This window comes from Schistocerca gregaria, chromosome X (assembly GCF_023897955.1).
Source record: "Schistocerca gregaria isolate iqSchGreg1 chromosome X, iqSchGreg1.2, whole genome shotgun sequence".
NCBI classification, from domain to species: Eukaryota; Metazoa; Arthropoda; class Insecta; order Orthoptera; family Acrididae; genus Schistocerca; species Schistocerca gregaria.
Genome location: NC_064931.1, coordinates 565,656,584 through 565,678,032, shown reverse-complemented (window position 1 = coordinate 565,678,032; position 21,449 = coordinate 565,656,584). Strand labels below are relative to the sequence as shown.

At 38.3% G+C, this 21,449-nt stretch overlaps 1 protein-coding gene across 2 annotated transcripts in view; it reads left to right on the top strand.

Annotated features, from left to right (window-relative positions):
• The window catches only part of LOC126298442 (rho guanine nucleotide exchange factor 17), a 950,787-nt gene that overhangs the window by 923,827 nt on the left and 5,511 nt on the right, over positions 1 to 21,449 (top strand). For both annotated transcript variants that reach the window (XM_049989771.1, XM_049989770.1), the window contains exons 16-17: positions 9,127 to 9,301; positions 18,794 to 18,964. In XM_049989771.1, the coding sequence (XP_049845728.1) occupies positions 9,127 to 9,301; positions 18,794 to 18,964 (346 nt within the window). The remainder of the gene's footprint in view (positions 1 to 9,126; positions 9,302 to 18,793; positions 18,965 to 21,449) is intronic.

The following is a 21,449-nucleotide window of genomic DNA, read 5'->3' as shown; positions in this document are numbered from 1 at the left end:
TCCAACCAACTTTGTTTTAGATGAGATGGATGGAAATTAGTGTGTGCAAAACCTGACAAACAGGGAAGATGATGCAATAATCCATACTTCAGATCCAGCTTACCCACTGCCAAAATACCTTTAATTGTCATGATGGATAATTTTTTTTATCAAGTATATTCTCATCAACTTGGTTCAAAACACTCACTCAGTAGTTGCCAATCCTTGTTTTACCTTTCAGAAGTAATTACTAACAACAACACACTTTGTATTTCTGAAGACAGACCGTATTCTTTCCAGCAGGTGAAATCTACATCAAAATTTGCTGTGCAGTGCCGACAGATTTTCTTGCTGTTTCATGTATAGTATGGAAGAGCAGTGTCATACCTTATCCACAACAATGCATTAATGTAAAAACTCCATTAGATCCTTTTTATATGTTTAAAATCATTGCTGAGAAATGTATTTTTAATGTTTACCTTTGGTAAGCACTAATCTTGCACAAAGGTCATTACATATTTAATTCTTATGGTATATATACATCACCATCTAATTCTTCCATCTTAATCACCAATTGTGCCTTTTTACCATGTTTTGATTTGTGGGTTCAGTTTTTAAATACTCTTCATGTTTGAATTCATTTCCCCATTTCTTAACTGTTAGGAATGACGAACAAAATGTCTTATAAATCTTCATCAGTGTTGGGTAACTCTATTGGAAATGAATTGTGCAGAACTAAGAAATTTACCTAGTCCATCCATCTGGATGATACAAACAAAACTAAACCATTTTGAAAATCTGTATACACAAACCTAATTGCAACTGGATTGATGTGATCATGCAACATGTACCAATGCAACAAAAACCAATGTCATTGAGATTAGAGATTAGATTAAGTGTACTTTTCATTCCAATTGATCCATAGTGAGGAGATCTTCTGGGATGGCATCACTATGGATCACTTGGAATGAAAGGTACATCTAATTGAATCTCTAATCTCAATGAAATTGATTGTTGTTGTGTTGGTACATTTGCACGATCATATCAACCTAGTTTCAAATAGGTTTGTGAAGTTGGTTTGTGTGTTCAGCTTTTCAAAATGGTTTGGTTTCCTGTGTTTGATTCAGATTGATGAACTGGGTAAAATATCAACTTCACTACCATGCCAACTGAGAAAATTTTGATCTTACTGTTTTATTTGTGCTCATTTGTAGATGACATTTTGAAATTCATTTCATGTGACATTTAAGTAAGACCACCAAAATGCATAGTGCTGTTATGTAACTCATCATTGTATGATGTTTATGTTCAAAGGATATTTTACTTGCACAGAATGAAAAAGATGAAGTTTGATAGACCCAGATCTCCTTCCCTGTCTAGAACTCCTCGAAATGGATGGTCGCTGGTGTTAAAAATTCGTGAATTTCAGAGGGCCCAAAGAATCTGAGAAACAATTTTTTGGTTATTTTTTTGCAACTGTGCTCAATTCTTTGAAATTTCAAACAAATACCATGCTACCAGTTAGATAGATGTTTGGATGCCACCATCATTGTACCATGTGGCTTCCATCCTACGAGCCATCTAGATATGCCTCTTCACTCCCTCCACTGTGCAATCACCTGCTCAGCTCTATTCCTTTCAGGTAACAAGTCATCAACAAACTTTAAATTGCACAGTGGAGTCATAATTTCATAACCCAGAAGCAAGCTTGTGGGTGTGATCTGGTGGCTCTCTTGGTGCACCATGTAAAATGCCATGATTAACCAAGACAGTGAGCTATCCCATCCACATTGGTCCTCACTGTGGGAGGCTGAAAGGGCAGAATGGCGGTTCCTGTTAATACTTTGATTGTATGCAGGGTTGGGATAATGTAGCATGATGGTGATCTTTCATATGCCCATTCCAAGACAAAATTGCTTGAACCAATGTGCTGTGAATACAGTCAAATTGTTAATAACTGTGGACTGTGGGGTGCCAAAGGTACAAAGTATACCTTGCAATTTCTAAATGATGATATAGATGGTTCCCCCTACACTTGGCAACAACCAGACAAACCTGGTAAACACATCCACACACACCAAAATGAACTTTTTGATGGCCTTAGTTCTAGGCAGAGGCCCATCAAAATCAGTGTACATCTGTCAGGAGGGTATTTCCTCCATCTTGGAAGCTAAAAGTCCAACTCTACTATCCTCGTTGGGTTTGCCCATTGCACACATTTCACAATTGTGTAGTCCATCTCAAAACTCATTATTTATACCTGGCCATATAAATTGTTGTTTAATCTTTTCTCTCATCTTTTACACCTTAAGATGTCCACTTACTAGTGGCTTATGAAAATATTTTAACAGAAGTGGAACCAGTTGTCTAGGCAGAGCTACCTTCAGATCACCCTTACTCCTCACCTTACAGCAGAACACCCCTTCCTCCAGCACATGGGGTTTAACATTCTGCTCTCCTAGGAGACTTTCTTCAATTCTCTTAAGATGTTCATCAGAGTCCTGAAATTCCCTGATGTCATGGAATAAGTGCAGAATATTTGTGAGAATAGAGGCCACTATAGCACTTGCACCATAGTGCTTCCCCTGCTGTACATCTCCTTGCCCCTTTTCCACTTCTCCAAACGTGCTGCTCAGACCATCAGCAATCACATTCACTTCAAACTTGAATGTTAATATCCAAGCCACCCATCTGGCTATATGAGTTGTCTTTCTGGGCTTCACCTACAGCCAGCTAAGCACCTTGTTGTCTGTTTCTAGGGAGAACTGCCTATCCTTGAGGCAGTATCTAATATTCTCCGTATCACACAATACAGTTAAATCTACTAACTTATATGGAATGTCATTTCTCTAAATCATTCAAACCCCTTAAAGCATAGGTAATCACCTTTTTTTTACTGTTCTTGCACCAGGACAGCTCCCACTCCTATAGGTGATACATTTGTCTGCAATAGAAATTCCTTATTGAAGTCAGACATGGCTAATACTGTCACTAATTACAAGGCTACCTCCAATGCTACAAATGAAGCTTCCTAGGTCAGACTCCACACAAATTTGCAGCCCTTCTTCCTGAATTCATTAAGGAACTGCTGCCTTCTCCACAAACCCACATATAAATTTTCCATAAAATTAGCTATCTGAACAAATCTGGCCACTTCCTTCACATTTTTTGGTTGCTTCAGCTGTTTCTGTATTGATGAAAATCCCTTTGCTGGCGACCAGATGGACTAGAAACTTCATGTATAACAATCAAATATTACATTCTGTCCCCCCCCCCCCCCCCCCCCAACCAAAACTTCTCTTACATGTTGAACATCTTCATGAGCTGAGTCAATGTATATGATCAGATCATCAAGATAATGATAGACCTACTGGAATTTGATATTGGAAAACTCTGCATCCGTAAGCTGTGACAGCACAGACGCAGCTGTAGTGAGCCCAAATGGTACACAATTACATTCAAACAAATTCCAAGCTGTTGTAAATGCTTTACATTCTTGTACCCTTCATCTAATGGAATTTGATTGCATGCCTGATTAAGATCTAATGTGGTTAATATCTTTGCTCCCTTAAACCATACAAAACATGAGTGCAAGCCCAGCAGAGGTATAGTTCATAATATTACCAATTTATTTAAGCATCTGTAGTCCACAACTGGACAATGTCATCTGTTAGCTTTTGGTACCAAGAATATTGGTGCAGCATATGGTGACCTAAATGGTCATGTCACACCTCATGCTCCCTTCATTCCTCCATTGTAGGTGGAGGTAATCTATATGGTACCTTTTTAATGAGAGTCTGAGCAATTAACTCCACATGATATTCAGCTAAATCCATTGTCCCCAAATCTTCATTTAACATATCAGGAAATTCCTCACATACAGCTTTAATCTTCCTTAGGAAGTGATGGATGTGACCTACCTGCTGATAAATTGAGTTTGAGCTCCTCTCACTACGCACTTCAGTGCCCTGTTGATCATATGCCAAGTTGACCATCCCCTTCTGCCCATGTCAGCAAAGCTGAAGCTGTATTTGTGGCCTAAGCTTAAAATGAAGCTGCTAGCCTGCTTAGTCCTGAATAAGTCCTGTTTTACCAATAAAGTTCAAGCCCAAAATACATTTACTAGCTAAATCTTCCACAGCTCTCACGATGACCCTCCAGGAACATTTTCCAATTTTCAAACTGAGCCCTCCTAAAATATGGATCACCACTTGTTCCTCCATGAACTCCAATTCTAAGGGTACCACACTTCTTTTAATAGTGCAACATAGTCCACATTTTCAGCAGTACCACGATCATGCCAATATTGACGACTAATCAATTCTAGCAACATAGTCTGTACGTTCAACATTGTCTATGGTTTCAGCAGTAACATTCTCATGCCAGTACTGCTGACCAATCAATTCTAGCAAGGCTGTAGACAGAACTAACCCACAAATTCTCTCTCTTATTTGTTTCCATATATTATTCTGTTGCCTGGGTCACACTACTTCCTCCCGTAATTTACTCTTGACAGTAGCAGCTATTAATCACAATGTGTCCACATTATTTACTTGCATAGCTAGTGTTTAATGTTGGGATACCAGTATAAAGTTGAAAAACACCATTATTTTATCAACAGAATCCAGTGAGAACTGAGAACACGCATGTAATCTGTCCTGCAATGGGTTCTGTAACATTGAAAACAGAGTGTCAAGGACTGCTTACCCTAACCCAGCATTCTTTTCTGCTCAGTTATTGTCACTATTTGGTTCACTGAAATTGCTATTATGAGGATATAACCAATCCTGAATAATATTACAATATTTTACTAGTTGTTGTGCCTGCTCCTTGTCTGCACCCATCAAATCATTCATGCTGTGAAGATAATGATTGAAACGAGCCTGTGATCTATGTACTGGATAAGGAATGGGTTCCTCCTCACTTAGCACAACCTCCAGCATTTCTTCCAAAGCAGCAGCAATATTTGCAGTGGCCAACCTTACCTCCTTGAGTTTGGCAGTCCGATGTACAGGCAAGTCACTGTTTTGATGAAATTGCTCAATCAATTCATGAATAGTATGTCTGGGCTCTTTTAGTCTCTTTAATTCATAACCAAGTTCATTCCTCATCAGGAATGCTGGATCGCTTACATCAGTGGGCATTCTGAAAAATTTGACACAGTATCAGTGAATAAGCTAGTGTAATTACACAACATATCTATGAACACTGAGCACTGTCACTCAATCGATCGAACTCACCCTACTACAACATGTGTTGTGCCAACTGTGGCTATAAGACAAGAAAGATGGGAAAAAATTGATTGAGTCACAGCTACATTAACACAGTACACATTTATTAATATTTTCACAGTCAGACAGTTTTCACAGACTGCTCCTTCATTATCTCTATTCCTATGAGAATCCATTAACTCATATTTTTGACAAATTTACACCATGTGTTCTGTACAATGATTTCTCTTAAAACTCACACACAACACAAATAATTGGTAAATTAATAAAGCTGAAATATGGTAATTATGGAGCACAGGAATCAAAAAGAAAGCAAACCATAATATTAATAAAATAATCAAACCTGACAGTTAGTTATTCTGGAACTTAACAGATCTACAGAAATTAAAATTTACTTTAAGTACTTTAAGGGGCATAAGAGCTATTCATGAATTTGTGTGCTTGCCTAGGGAACCCTCAAATGCCAACTAGCATAAATTACTGATTTTTTTTCACTCAAAGATAAACATTAGAAATGGCTTGGTATAGCATCCACTAGGTAACACAGAACAGAAGAAATATTTGAACTAGTTGCTCCCCTTGTATGGTAGGTAGTGACACAGTCATGACACACAATTCCTATGTGTCCTATTCATTCACATTCCATAAGTGCGCAATGCACTCATGCCACTCATACACAATAACAGTCCTCTCTGCAACAGATCATGGTCCTTTCTGTTAGGCACAACCAAGTAAACACACCATCTATCCATGTTTAGTGCTCTTTCACAGTCTGTGACAAATCTCCCCCTCCCGCCCCCCTTTCCATATTGTGCTCATGCAGATTCCTTCTCTCAGTCAGAGAGGTCACAAGGAGCATTGATAGATAGTATGGCTAACCTGGAATAACAGTTCTGGTGTTGCCAACCTAGGCCATAATGCCCAACAAGACACAGCTGTTCTAAAGACCTTTGGAAAGTAGCAGGTGCATTAATTATCTCAAACAGCAACATATTACACTGGTCCAAAAGACGTATTTAATACTAAGATTTTCTTTGAGTTATCAGTAAACAGAAGCTGGAAATAAGCCTCCATCAGGCCAATTCAGTTTTGAAATGAATTAGTCTCCAGCTAACTTTAAAAGGGGTTTGTCAAGCAGGATTAATAGGTAGGAATCAACTTCTCCTTGAGTATTAACAGTCAGTCCAAAATCACCACACAGATGTAGGATACCACTAAGTTCATGTATGACCACTGAGGGAGAGGTATATTGACTAGAAGGAATAAATTAAAGCACTTGCTGCTGTTCAAACCTGTCTAATTAAAATTTCACTTCATCCTGAAGAGCCAATAGAGTCTAGTAGGCTTTAAAAAAATGCCGCACTGCATAAAACTTTAAAATAATGTGTGCCTCAAAATTGAAGGCTGGCCCAAGACCAGGTTAAAATAAAAGCACAAATTGGAAATGTAAAGGGTCAATTTTTTTGATGAAGGCTGCGTAGTATTACCAGTGCACTGAGTAGAAAAACCAAACACTGAATTGGCATCAAATCTGAAAATATTTTCTACAGGCCAGTTGGTAACCACAGGAAAAGGTAATGTCCTGATCACTTGCTTATACTTTACAGAGGACATTTTTTTCATAAAAACACTGTATGATCACTTCCTATAATGTTGTTGACTTTGCTCACAGTAACACACAGCCACATGCCTGTAACACTCTGACATACTTCCACTACGTGACCTTTGCAAAAACACTGTCAGCACTTGGTATCATAATGAGAGGACTCTTGATGTGAGTCTAAAGTGAAACAGTCAGGACAACTAGGCAATAGCCAAAAATGTTGTGTCTGACACCTCGGAACTACACATTGTGACATATAATGGGGCTGGTGGGCTGCCACTGAGTGAGACATGTTTATTGTTTAAGGATCAGAATGACAGTTATGTTGTCAATACTCACTGGGACCATCATAAACACTTTCAAATCAGCAGAAAACATTTGCTGAGTGGCTTGAAAAATATCAAAAGCATGAGGTGTTTGCAGCACCTCTCCTAATGATTACTCTCACTGCCACACCTCCTGTGTGCTCAGAGCTCCATCAGGAGCAACATGAATTACAACATTTTTGATTAAACTTTCTGTGTATGATCAGCCACAAGCACACATAAGTGTACACTTCCTTCTTAATCCTTGAAAATCTGTGGTCGGTTTTCTGAGTCTGAGTTATGACATTTTAAAAATTCCAATTGAGCTGCTACTAGATGCATTTTAGTAGAAAAATGTTCTGTCAAAAATGGTAACTCTGAGGGTTCCAACAATGAGGGCAATTTCTACACAAGATAATACAACTATGGGCTGATAAATAATTTTTAAAAAGCCCTCTGTCATTGTAGGCACTGAATCTCACTTGTCTGGAATTGTAGTGCTGACCACTTCTGGTAAACATCCCAGTCTTCTTTCACATTGTTTGGATGCAAAACTGGAATAGCTTGCAGGGATTGTGGCTGCCCATGATCTGAGCTTGGTAAAATGTTGGAGCAACATCTGATGTTGGTTAAGATGCTATTGCCACAATTCCAAAAAATTCACATCCATGTTAGCCATGCTGTCTGACTCAATTTCATCACTAATGTTGTAGTCCCAAGTTTAGTTTACAAAAGTCATTTGTTAATACTTTGAGGAATACACTGAAATGCAAAATATATTATGAATAGTTCTGATCTGGTGAATTTTCCAGGACTACAAATGAAACCAACAGCAGTAGCACAACCTGAATTATGGTAGTGACAACCACATATAGACGAAGCTGAGATTAGTCACTTAGTTGAATGGTATCACAGTCTGCTGAAGTAGAAGTTAATAGCAATAAGTGGATGGCACAAACTCAGATTCCAAGCAGGCCCATTTGGAATATAAAAGAATCAAGAGAATTACCAATGTAGTGCTGAGTCATTGCCAGTACTTCTGTTAGGCATGGAAAGGAACACATAAATCAATAAACAGAAGTGAAACTGGACCTGCTGCCACTTAAGCTTAAATTGACTGTTTGATTGACCATATGACCAGCTGATCAGAGATGCTGTATTGATTACTGCTCATAGCAACACTGCCAGTGTAGTGAGGCCTTTCAGCAGTATCCAGTCATCCACTGACATGTCCAGCAAGAATATAAGACAACCAGAGGCATTTAGTGGTTGAAAATGTAGATGTGTATTGCAAAATTATATCAAAAGCTTAGCTTCAAGGCATTTGCTTTTGTATAGGGCTGAAGTTCTCATACTTAAACTGATAGCAATAAGAGTTGTGTTTATTTGAGGGGAAGAGATCAAACAGCAAGGTCATTGGGCTCATCAGATTAAGAAAGGATGGGGAAGAAAGTTGGCCATGCCCTGTGAAGGGAACCATCCCAGCATTTGTCTGAAGTGATTTAGGGAAATCACGGACAACCTAAATCAGGATGGTCAGATGCGAGATTGAACCGTCGTCCTCCCAAATGCATGTCCAGTGTGTTAACCACAGCGAAAGCAATAAGAACAAACAAGGTTGCACATTGCTATGATGCAATTTTTCTTTTTCTATACCTGACGGGGTATCAAGTAGTATCCATTTAATCATTTTAAGAAATATATGTGTTCTGTTAACACAAAGGAACTCTTAGCACCCTAAAGAGCCATCTTAATGGCCTGACATTGTTATACTCAAATATTTTATTGCAGTTACAGACAGATGAATCTTTGATTCATGTCTAGTTCTCTTTTATACATTAAATGTGCAGATAATGTTTGTTGCAAAATTAACTATACTTTCAACTCTTCAAAATTCAACACTGATTTGGGATGAGATATGTTTTTATATGTGTATGTAATAAAAGTACATAAAGTTTCTTTGATATTGTTGTTGACATTAAAATATAGTATTTCTGTTTCATTTCAGCATTCCTTTCAAGTAAACTCTGACAGCAGTCGATCTGTAACATGTTTGGCACTGGCAGGATTTGGTGTTTGGATTTCCTTACAGAATTCAGCAGTTGTAAAACTTTTCCATGCAATATCATATGAATGCCTCTGTGATGTTAATGTTGCACCTGCAGTAACAAAAATGTTACAAAGTAAGTGAAATGATATAACAACCTGCTGAATAAATCTTGACACGAAATAAATATTATATACTTGTTGTTTATGATAGCGTAATTTTTGCAACCAGATGCATAAATCTTGACATGAAATAAACATTATATACTTGTTGTTTATGATAGCATAGTTTTTGTCATTTGTGAATATTGCCCTCATGATACATAATTAATATACAGGATGATTCTTATACACATTTTAAAACCCCAAAGAAAATTGATGGCCATGAATGCATTTCTTCAGGACTCCAGAAATATGGAAATAGCATGGGGATAGATCATGACTGTATGGAGGTTGTGTAAGGGGTTTCTGCCAAAACTTCTGCAGAATAATTAAAGCAACTGTGGCAACAAGTGGTCCTGCCAATATGTTGTCAAGGTTGTTACAAGTATGCCACAGAAGTTTCACCATGAAGCCCTTACACATTCTTCATACATTCCCAGTCTCTCCCCATTTGATTTCCATATTTTTGGAGCCCTAAAGATAGACTTCCATGACCATTGATTTGCTTTGTATAAAGAAGTACACTTATGCATACAATCATGACTCCTTAGGCAACCACAAACATTTTCCCATAAAGGCATTGACAGTCTTGTCTCACAGTGGGATAAACATGTTAACAGTTAAGGTGATTACTTTTGAAATAATACAATTTACTTACTTTTTTCCATCTGTCATGTTTTCATTTGACTGCTGCTTTTATATTATATGTAACACAAAGGTCATTGGGGGACTGCAGTAGCTTTCCCAATGCTGCTGGTGATTACTGCATTCCCCATTATTACAGATAAGCCTGCCAATACACGCAACTTGGTCAACATCTTGTAGTAACTTCTGTTGCACTACAGTTTGAGTAGATACTTTTCCACTTTATATGCATATTATGTTTGCCTTATCACCATTTTATTTTAGCCCTCCAGAGATGGACATTCCATCCAGCTTGGTGAACAAGGCAAAAACCTGAAAATACGTTCTAAAGAATGGAAAATCCAGGATTGAATGTAACAATATAACAAAAAGGATAATTGTACTCACTATATAGCAAAGATGCTGAGTCACATTTTCAACTAAGGCCTTCTTGGCTGAAAGTTAAATTTTCAACAGTCTTCTTATTGTGCCTTTCTGTTATTCAGCATCTCCCCTATATGGTGAGTAGCAGGCATCCTCTTCATTATACTGTAAATATGTACAGGTATAAATGGAATGTGGGCTCATGTAACAAAAGGAAAGACAACACTGCAATTATGCAATGTAGCAAGAATGGTATTCTAATGATGTACTATTTGCTGCTGAAAACCTTTTGCTGCTTGTAATTGCATAATCAGTATGTGACTTTGGGTTAGAGCACAATGGCACAAAAAAAAGGGGGAACACAAATCAGATTACTGCAGGAACTAAATCTAAAGTCAAATCAAGATGCAGAGGTGTCATTATACATACTGGGACAAATTCTGTTACAAGCAGCAGTGCAGGATAAATTATGAATGACACAAGAAACCTGATTTGTTCAGCTAGAAGTTTTTATGCAGGATCCCAGCTCAAAGATAAGTAATTATACACTAAATGAGTGTGCCTTAGCCAGTCACTTTTGTAGGTGCAAACATAAAGACAGTGAAGTTTCTGTATAAGTTAAAATAACAGCACTATTCTTTCAGATTGCAAAAATAAAGGCCAAAAAGTCATGGAGTTTCTGGTGTATTGAAAAATGTATTTACAGATCTGCAGGTAGAAATATTAGAAACTTTAAGAAAAACTTGCAAAATTAGTAGGAAAGAATATGAAGAAAAACATTATTATATGCAGAGACTTTAATATAGCAAGATTTTGAAAAATGCTTGTCACGGAATAACACAGAGGTTAGGTCTTATGCTTCTACAAGACTGACTTTTCCAGGTCAATCAATCATTAATAAAATCATTGCCAACATTAATGGTTGTGCTAAGAGACAAGGACAGTACAAAAAGAAATATTTATTTATTAGGGATAGCTTACCTGCTTCTACATAAGTAATGGCCTAACATCAGAACTGAAGCAAACTACCAAAGAAGTAAGAATCATTGGCAAAGAAAACATAAACATCTTTTAAGCACTATTAAGTTGTGAATTTGGGACTGAGCTCAACAGACTCAGAATGCAAAAGAGATGTATCATGCTTTTATTAGTTCAGTAACATATCATTTAAATGTGACAATCCCCTAAGTAATGTGCCAGCTCAAAGTGTCTTAGCAATAAAATATTTGGTTGTGATGGAAGTAAAAACTGGCTGTAGTTCAGTGGTCATACTAGAAAGTAGCTACAAAATCATTGAATTAAGTGAAGTAAAAGCTTTGTTGATAAACAAAGGTTAAAGGAAGCCAAATACACATAAAGAACACAATGTGAGGAGCAATAAATGAATTCAGTGATAACATTTTTGGCAACTGCTCTGGCCAAAAATCTTAAAACATTTTGGTCTTATGTAAAGTCAATAAGCAGATTGAAATTATCTGTTTAGTAACTCAGTGGCCACACTAGTGCCAAAAAAATATTACAGAGAGGAGGCCAAAATACTAAATTTGGTCTTCTGGCAGTGTTTGACTTGGAAGATTGTAATATGCTTTTTCCTTTCACTCTACAGACAAATGTCAAAATTGCAGCTACTGAGATAAGTGATCATGGAATAGAGGTTCAACTAACTTCACTTTATAAAGGAAATGCATATGCACTTAATGAAATATCTGTATGATTATATACAGATTATATGAAAGAACTATTTCTCCCTCCAACAGCAGTTCATAAATGGTGGCGGGGGAACAAATGGTACAAATTTACTGGAAAAAGGCACAGGGCATTCCTGTGTCCAAGAAGGGCCATTGAACATATCTACATAATAATAGGCCTAAAATTTCCTTGAGAATCAACACTGATTCCACAAACAGACATCCTATGAAAATCAGAATACAATGTTTTTCCATGAGGTCTAGTGGGATGTAGGTAATATCACTCAGGTTGATGACATATTCCCCGACCTGACTTATGGGAGGCATTCACTGGAGTTCCACAATGCCACACAGTGAACAAAATACAAAACATAATGGGTTCTGAACCAGTTTTATCAGTTAGAACTCAACACATCATTCTTAACATAATTAAATTGGCAGATGTAAAATTAACTTCAGGACCATCATAAGCGAGTGTTGTAGGGATGTTTCTGTTCACATTATATATAACTGATCTAATGGATAATATTGGAAGAATTGTGAGGGTGTTTGCAGACAATGGTGTTGTATACAGAAAAGTTGCAGTAACAGAAACAGAACAAAAATGCAGCAAGACCTTAAGATCAAAGACAATCAGTATAGGGACTGTCTGTTTATCCTCAATGTAAATAATTGTAACATAGTTCACACAAATAATGGAAAGACCCATTACCATTTGATTACACTAATGGTATTAAATCATCAGAAACAGTATCAATCACAGAAAATATCTAGAGGTAACTTTCCATAATGGTGTAAAGTGGGATTATCACATAAAACAAGCCATAGGAAGAGCAAATGGTGAGTTTAGATTCACATGAAGAATCATAATGAAATGCTAGTTATCGACAGAAGGCTTGCAAAGCAATGACTCAACCAATTATTTAGTATCAGTCTGAGTCCCTTACCAGGTATTATTAATAAAACAGAGAAGATAGTGAGGATCCACTAAAAAGCCCTGTGTTCCTCATGTGTTTATTCCATAAAGTTATGCTGTCATGTCTCCGGTGGCAGATGTTGTGCTTCACAGAAAGGTTTACTGTTAAAATTCCAAGAGCACACATTCCAAGAAGAATCGGGAGACATACTACTTCCTCTGACGTACATGTAATGAAATGACCATGTTGTGAAAATTCAGAGAGATTAGAGATAATACTGAGGCTTATTGACAGTAATTACTCCTATGCAGCATTACAAAGCAGAGCAGGTGATACTGCTATCAGAAGTACACAGTGTAGATTGCTTAGCAGAGTTTTATTGTAGATGTAGATGTATAATACAGCATGAAGCTGCAATATCTGAGAAAGCAGGCTGGAGCTGAAAAAATGTGAGGTGTTTTGAAATAAATACATAAAAGTAATAAAAAAGACAATTACCACCATTACAACAAAGTCAAAAAATCATAAAATAAGTTAGAAATATAAGAAAATATGTATCACACTCAAGAAATTGGTAGAAAGATTGCAAACATGCTCAATGAAAATTGCGTAAAAGCAGTGGAAACTTGGAACATGAAAGAAACAGACCAAAAATGTTGTAAGGTGTCTATAGAAATATATTGCACACTTTTTCTGAAACCAGTCACAAAAGGGTAACTTAGAAAAACTATACACAACATATATGACAAGAAATCAGCTAGCGGTGATGAAGTACTGAGACACATAAGACAGCTTATTAGTGAACAAATAATCACATAGAAAATTGCTGTTTTCAGGGGTAGAGCATTTCCAGGAACATTGAATATAAGCAAGAGTCTGTAAGTTTATGACCAATGGTAACACCAACAACAGACTACATGTTCTCAACAAACTGTCAGTTGGAACAGCAGACAATATGCTTTAGAAAATATATATTTTTAGTCTATAATCACAATTTTTTAGTTTGCCTAGAATAGTTTCATTGATCTCAACCCTTTCAAATAAATTTTAAGTTCCTATTTATTAGGACAATTACAACATTTTAGTATCACCCTAGGACATTTTCAGAAAGAATCAGCTGTTACCAACCAGAGAACAGCATCAATTGATGAAACAGGGATTTTATCAACAATGCTTTTTGATCTTTCCAAAGCATTTTATGATATAATCTGTGCAATACTTATAGAAAGACATGAACTATATATCATTCATGGGCAAGTATAAGAATAGATACAATGATAACTAAGCAACAGGAAACTGTAAGTATCAGTAGTAAATGCAGACAAATCAGAAGCTGAAGCCATCAAATACAAAGTCCTGCAGGCTTTGGTAATGGAACAATAATTTTGAAAGATACAGCTGTTGAGAAGAAAGAAATAAAATTTTGTATGCTGATGACCTGACTTTACTGAAGGACGATAAAAATGTGAAACAGCTGAGTAGAAGAGGATTTATTTCTGCAAATGCTTCAGTCCAAAAGCTCATGTAAAATGATGTGGTTATAAACCTGAAAAAGATTATGTAAGTAATGTTAAAAAAAAGGAAAATATGAGTATACAAATGTAAAAGGTGATAGAATAAAGCTTGTTGAAGTTGAATCCATTTCTAACTGCTCACGAAAAATGACCTGGTTATAAATCTGAAAAATATTGTGTATGTAACATTAAAAAAAGGGAAGTGTCAGCATACAAATGTAAAAGGCAACTGACTAAAGCTTGCTGAAGTAGAATCCATGAATCCATTAGATTCTTAAATATTAGTGTGTGTAATGAAACACTTTCTGTTGAAAAATAAAGGTAGTATACTAATTACAAAAACCTGTAACACTATGTAAGCAAACAGCTTCTGTGCACAGTACACAATAGACTCTTTGAAACATATTTGCTATGTGGGTACAATGATATTCGAATAACAGGAAATTGCATGTGTTAATAGTTCCCCACCTAATACCAAAAAACTTGGGGTTTGATCCCCTGTCATTATCAGATTACTTTACTGAACATATTGTTTCTTTCACCTCTGGAAATGGTTTGTTAATGAAAAAAAGTAAACATGCACCATGGTGTAAAACCCATTTCAAATTCTACATCCCTCAATAACTGGCCGAGAAAGTCATTTCTACAGTCAGAAGAAGGCAAGGATATCCCATCTCCAACAAGATGGTGTGTAGTAAAGCACTAAGGTGGTCAAATCAATTCTTAAAATGAGGGTAGTATTACAGTTTTTGTAAAAATAAATCATCTGTATATCGCCGTTATTAAAAAGGGAGAATGAAAAGACTTTTTTTTTTGTAGTGGAATTAATGATTATTCATGAGTTACTCCAAATGTGATGTTAATAAAATGTTTTCTTTTAATATAACTGACCAGAGTCAGTAAAGTGTTTTCTTGTTAGGTAGAAAAATGTGTATTTTAATGTTAATAAATTATTTTCCTGCTTTCGACATTAATACTAACAAGATTCCTATTGCTTTATATTCAAATGTGGTACATGATCCTTAATGTACTCTTGTAGAAGTTTCATACTCATTCAAAACAAAATCTGCTTATATCTGACTAAACAAAAAGCCAGTTTTATAACTACTGATAATTCAGTGTTATGTGTTTCAATGTTTTCTTCCCATTCAATCAAAAGATGACAGTATTTTTAAACAATTTGTAGTCTGTCAACAGGCCAGGCCTTATCAACAATGTCAGTACAGTAATGAGAATTAGTGATCATGATGTTAACATAGTAACTGTGGTTATGAAAGATAATAAATCAGTTCAAGAGTGATAAGAGAGTGCTTCTCCTAGAAACAACGGCTGTTAACATCTCACTTAGCCAGTGAACTGACATCACTTACTTCCAGTAAGATGGATGTATAGGAATTATGGGCAAAGTTTAAGCAGATCGTAAATCACTGCATGGAGAACTATGTGCCTAGTAAGTGGATTAGTCATGGAACAGACCCACCATTGTTTAATAATGAGATTCTGAAAATGCTGAAAAAACAGAGGGCATTGCATTCTCATTTCAAAAAGGAATGCACAAACGACAAGACGCAAAGGTTAATAGAGATTCATGAAGCATACAACACCTACCACTGTCATATTTTAGCAAAAGATCTGGCACAGAATGCAAGAAAATTCTGGTCCTATGTGAAGTCACTAAGTGTATTTAAGTCTTCCATCCAGTTGCTTGTTGACCAGTATGATGCGGCAGTAGAAGATAGCAGAACAACAGCCAGAGCTTTAAATTTCATGTTCAAGAAATCATTCATGCAGGAAAATCATACAAACATACTGTCATTTGACCATCAAATAGGCTCCCATATAGATGCATAGTAATAAGCATTCCTGGCATACAGAAACAACTGGAGGAGTCAAAAACAAATAAATCACTAGCTCCAAATGAAATGGCAATTCAGTTTTCCAAAGAATGCTCTAAGGCATTGGCCTCTTACCTAACTAGCATGTATCACAGATCTCTTGCCCAATGCAAAGTTCCAAGTGACTCAAAAAAGGTGTACACAACTGCTGTATAAAAGAAGGTTAAAAGAACAGACTTGCAAAATTACAGACCAATATCCCTAACATTAGTTTGCAGCAGAAACCTTGAACATATTCTCAGTTGGAATATAATAAATTTTCTAGGGACCAAATCAGCATGGTTTTAGAAAGCAGCACTCATGTGAAACTCAGCTTGCTCTTTTCTCACATGGTATGCTGCAAACAATGGATGAAGGACAACAGGCAGATTCCATATTTCTAGATTTCTGGAAAGTGTTTCACATGGTGCCTCATTGCAGGCTGTTAAAGAGTATATGAGCATTTGGAATAAGTTCACAGATATGTGAGTGACTGGAAGACTTCTTATGTTATAGAAGCCAGTATACTGTCGTCAATGGTGAGTGTTCATCAGGGACAAGAGCATCATCAGGAGTGCCCCAGGGATGTGTGACAGGGCCACTTTTATTCTGTCTATACATAAACAATTTGGTGTTTAGAGTGGGCAACAATCTGCAGTTGTTTGCTGATGATGTTGTGATGTACAGTAAGATGTCAAAGTTGAATGACTGGAGGAGGATACAAGACGATTTAGACACAGTTTCTAGTTGGTGTGATGAATGGCAGCTTACTCTAAATGTAGAAAAATGTAGCTTTGTGGGTGAGTTCAAAAAACAAACACATAATGTTCAGATACAGCATTAGTGGTGTGATGCTTGATACAGTCACATCATTTAAATATCTGGGCATAACATGGCAAAGTGACATGGAATGAAATGAGCATGTGAGGATTGTGGTATTGAAGGTGAAGGGTCGACTTCTGTTTATTGGGAGAATTCTAGGAAAGTGTGGTCCATCTGTAAAGGAGACTGCATATAGGGAGCTAATGTGACTTATTCGTGAGCACTGTTTGGGTGTCTGGGATCCGTATCATGTCACATTAAAGGAAGACATCAAAGAAATTCAGAGGTGGGCTGCTAGATTTATTACTGATGGATTTGAATGACATGTGAATGTTACAGGCTTAGTTCAGGAACACAACTGGGAATCCTTGGAGGGAAGGTCACATTCTTTTCAAGGAACACTATTAAGAAAATTTAAGGAACCGGCATTTGAAGCTGACTGCAGAACTATTCTACTGCCTCCACCATACATTTTGCATAAGGACCATGGAGATAAGATATGAGAAATTAGAGCTCATATGAAGGCATATAGACAATTATTGTAACCTTCCTCTATTTGTGAATGGAACACAAAAGGTAATGGCTTGTAGTGGTATAGGGTACCTTCCACCATGCACTGTATGGTGAACTGTGGAGTAACTACGTAGATGTAGACATAAAACATACAAATATGAGCATTTCCAGTTATTTTCTTCATGTATCCTGTCCAAAATAGGTAAATCTGGGACTCTCAGTAAAATAGTGTGAAACCTCCACCTCTGTGAAATCTGCTCCATGACCAGTACTATTCACAGAAGGTATTTCATAATGGAAAACAAATGCAAGTGTCCACACCTATAACATTCAGAAGGACATCAACTGACAATCATTGGTGAAGATATTAAATTATCAAGAAAAATGCCCCAAAGAATAAGACTGTGTACAGAAAAAATACTTCCCAAAGATACTCAAAGAGTGGAAAAGGAATATTACCATTTAAAGAATTACATTATAAATTAAATCTGTAAATAATTGTGTAAGTAGCTGCTATTGTTAGCAAACCTAAAAAATTATTGCTGTGTGTACTGAATGTTTTATATCCTTGATTTGCCCTATATTATTTACACACTACATAATGTAATGCTACAGGAACAAATAACAAAAATTCACAAGTAATACATGCTGATGGATGTTTTAGGTAGAAGAAGAACATATGCATTGTTGGGCAGCATTTAGTTCAAAATCAAGTTAAAACAAGTTCATCCCAGCTTTATGTGGCCATAAGTATGCACACTATGGCTGTATGTTCTATATCAGCAACCCCAGCTTGTTTCTTGCATTCATAGTCACTTTTACTCCCATAACTCATGATTCTATGCTTACAAAGTGAGGTCACTGATTGCAGAGGTCATCATATCCTCACTTCATGTTTCATTGTTTGCACTTCCCTTTCTCTTTCCCTTTCCTCCTTCCCTTCGCCCTTTCTGTCCTATTCCCTTTTCATTTAATTTCTCTATTGTTTTACCAAGTATTAATTTATTTTCACTTAAACTGCAAATACAAAGTGTCTCCCATTTAGACTCAATTTGCAAGACTCTTTATTCCAGTATTTTCACAACAAGAAGTAATGGGATACATTGACTGTTCCTTTTTTTTTATTTCCAGGTTGTGATGACATTATCCGGCAACATAAAGCTGCTTGTCTGAGGGTAACTTCACTGCTTGCATGTAAAGACATGCTGTGGATTGGGACAAGTGCAGGAGTTATCCTTAATATGCGACTCCCACACATCACTCCTTCTACAACTAAAGTTACCACAGTACCAACAGCATCAGGTTAGTTTATGGGAAATACAGCCTCAAAAAGTTTTCATCATGCATCCCATAAAAAAGATTTACACTGTCGGGAGAAAAAAATTAGTATGTCGTTTTAGAGATCTCCAATTCACTCAAGATTTATTGTTACAGTGGTGCATATGGAGTACATGAAATGATTATGTTTACACAGCAACAGCATGAACAGTTCTGATGTACCAGGTATTGACCCATGCTGAAACACCCATATACACTCCTGGAAATGGAAAAAAGAACACATTGACACCGGTGTGTCAGACCCACCATACTTGCTCCGGACACTGCGAGAGGGCTGTACAAGCAATGATCACACGCACGGCACAGCGGACACACCAGGAACTGTGGTGTTGGCCATCGAATGGCGCTAGCTGCGCAGCATTTGTGCACCGCCGCCATCAGTGTCAGCCAGTTTGCCGTGGCATACGGAGCTCCATCGCAGTCTTTAACACTGGTAGCATGCCGCGACAGCGTGGACGTGAACCGTATGTGCAGTTGACGGACTTTGAGCGAGGGCATATAGTGGGCATGCGGGAGGCCGGGTGGACATACCACCGAACTGCTCAACACGTGGGGCGTGAGGTCTCCACAGTACATCGATGTTGTCGCCAGTGGTCGGCGGAAGGTGCACGTGCCCGTCGACCTGGGACCGGACCGCAGCGACACACGGATGCATGCCAAGACCGTAGGATCCTACGCAGTGCCCTAGGGGACCGCACCGCCAATTCCCAGCAAATTAGGGACACTGTTGCTCCTGGGGTATCGGCGAGGACCATTCGCAACCATCTCCATGAAGCTGGGCTACGGTCCTGCACACCGTTAGGCCGTCTTCCGCTCACGCCCCAACATCGTGCAGCCCGCCTCCAGTGGTGTTGCGACAGGCGTGAATGGAGGGACAAATGGAGACGTGTCGTCTTCAGCGATGAGAGTCGCTTCTGCCTTGGTGCCAATGATGGTCGTATGCATGTTTGGCGCCGTGCAGGTGAGCGCCACAATCAGGACTGCATACGACCGAGGCACACAGGGCCAACACCCGGCATCATGGTGTGAGGAGCGATCTCCTACACTGGCCGTACACCTCTGGTGATCGTCGAGGGGACACTGAATAGTGCACGGTACATCCAAACCGTCATCGAACCCATCATTCTACCATTCCTAGACCAGCAAGGGAACTTGCTGTTTCAACAGGACAATGCACGTCCGCATGTATCCCGTGCCACCCCACGTGTTCTAGAAGGTGTAAGTCAACTACCCTGGCCAGCAAGATCTCCGGATCTGTCCCCCATTGAGCATGTTTGGCACTGGATGAAGCGTCATCTCACGCGGTCTGCACGTCCAGCACGAACGCTGGTCCAACTGAGGCGCCAGGTGGAAATGGCATGGCAAGCCGTTCCACAGGACTACATCCAGCATCTCTACGATTGTCTCCATGGGAGAATAGCAGCCTGCATTGCTGCGAAAGGTGGATATACACTGTACTAGTGCCGATGTTGTGCATGCTCTGTTGCCTGTGTCTATGTGCCTGTGGTTCTGTCAGTGTGATTATGTGATGTATCTGACCCCAGGAATGTGTCAATAAAGTTTCCCCTTCCTGGGACAATGAATTCACGGTGTTCTTATTTCAATTTCCAGGAGTGTAGTACATGGTGTAGATGCCACAGGTGGCAATGCTGGTGCTGACTCTGACATTCATTGGATCGTAAAGATGGTGAATACTGTCCTGGGATATGTTATTCCATACCTACTAAAACTATTCACGTAGTCCTGCTACAGTTGTGGGTTGACAAGCCACATGAGTCACTTCTTGTCCCATCATATCCCACACATGCACAATTGGAGGCAACTCCAGAGATTGTGCTGTCCAGGGAAGTTGTTTCACATCTTGCAGAGCATGTTGAGTTTCATGGGCCATGTGTGGGTGAGTATTATCCTGTTGCAATAACAAATCACCATCCTGTTGCAAGAATCGCAAAACAACATGTCTAAGAACATTCTGCATGTTCCAAGAGCTGCCGAGTGTCCCCTCCAGAAACAGCAAAGGTGAATGAGAGATGTAGCTTATAACACCGCAGAGCAGAAGGCTGGGGATGAGGCCAGTGTGTCTTGGACAAATGCACTCTGTGTGACAGTGCTCACCAGGCCTACATTGTATACACAAACAGCCATCACTTGTATGCAGGCAGAATCTGCTTTCATTGCTGAAGACCATGGCATGCCATTCCATCTTCCAAGTGATCCTCTCATGGCACCAATCAGTGCTGTGGTGTGAACTGAAAATGAGCTAGAGAGGTGCATGACCACAGTCCCATGTTTCACAGCATTTCATGTTGGGACATTTGGGCTCAAAAGCTCTCATAATTGTGCTGTACTGTAGGATCAGCCACTGCTACTCTTAGAATACAATGTTTGTGGTGGGCATCTGTGCTGCATGGATGTACAGAACCTTATCATGTGTGAGAATGTTCATGCG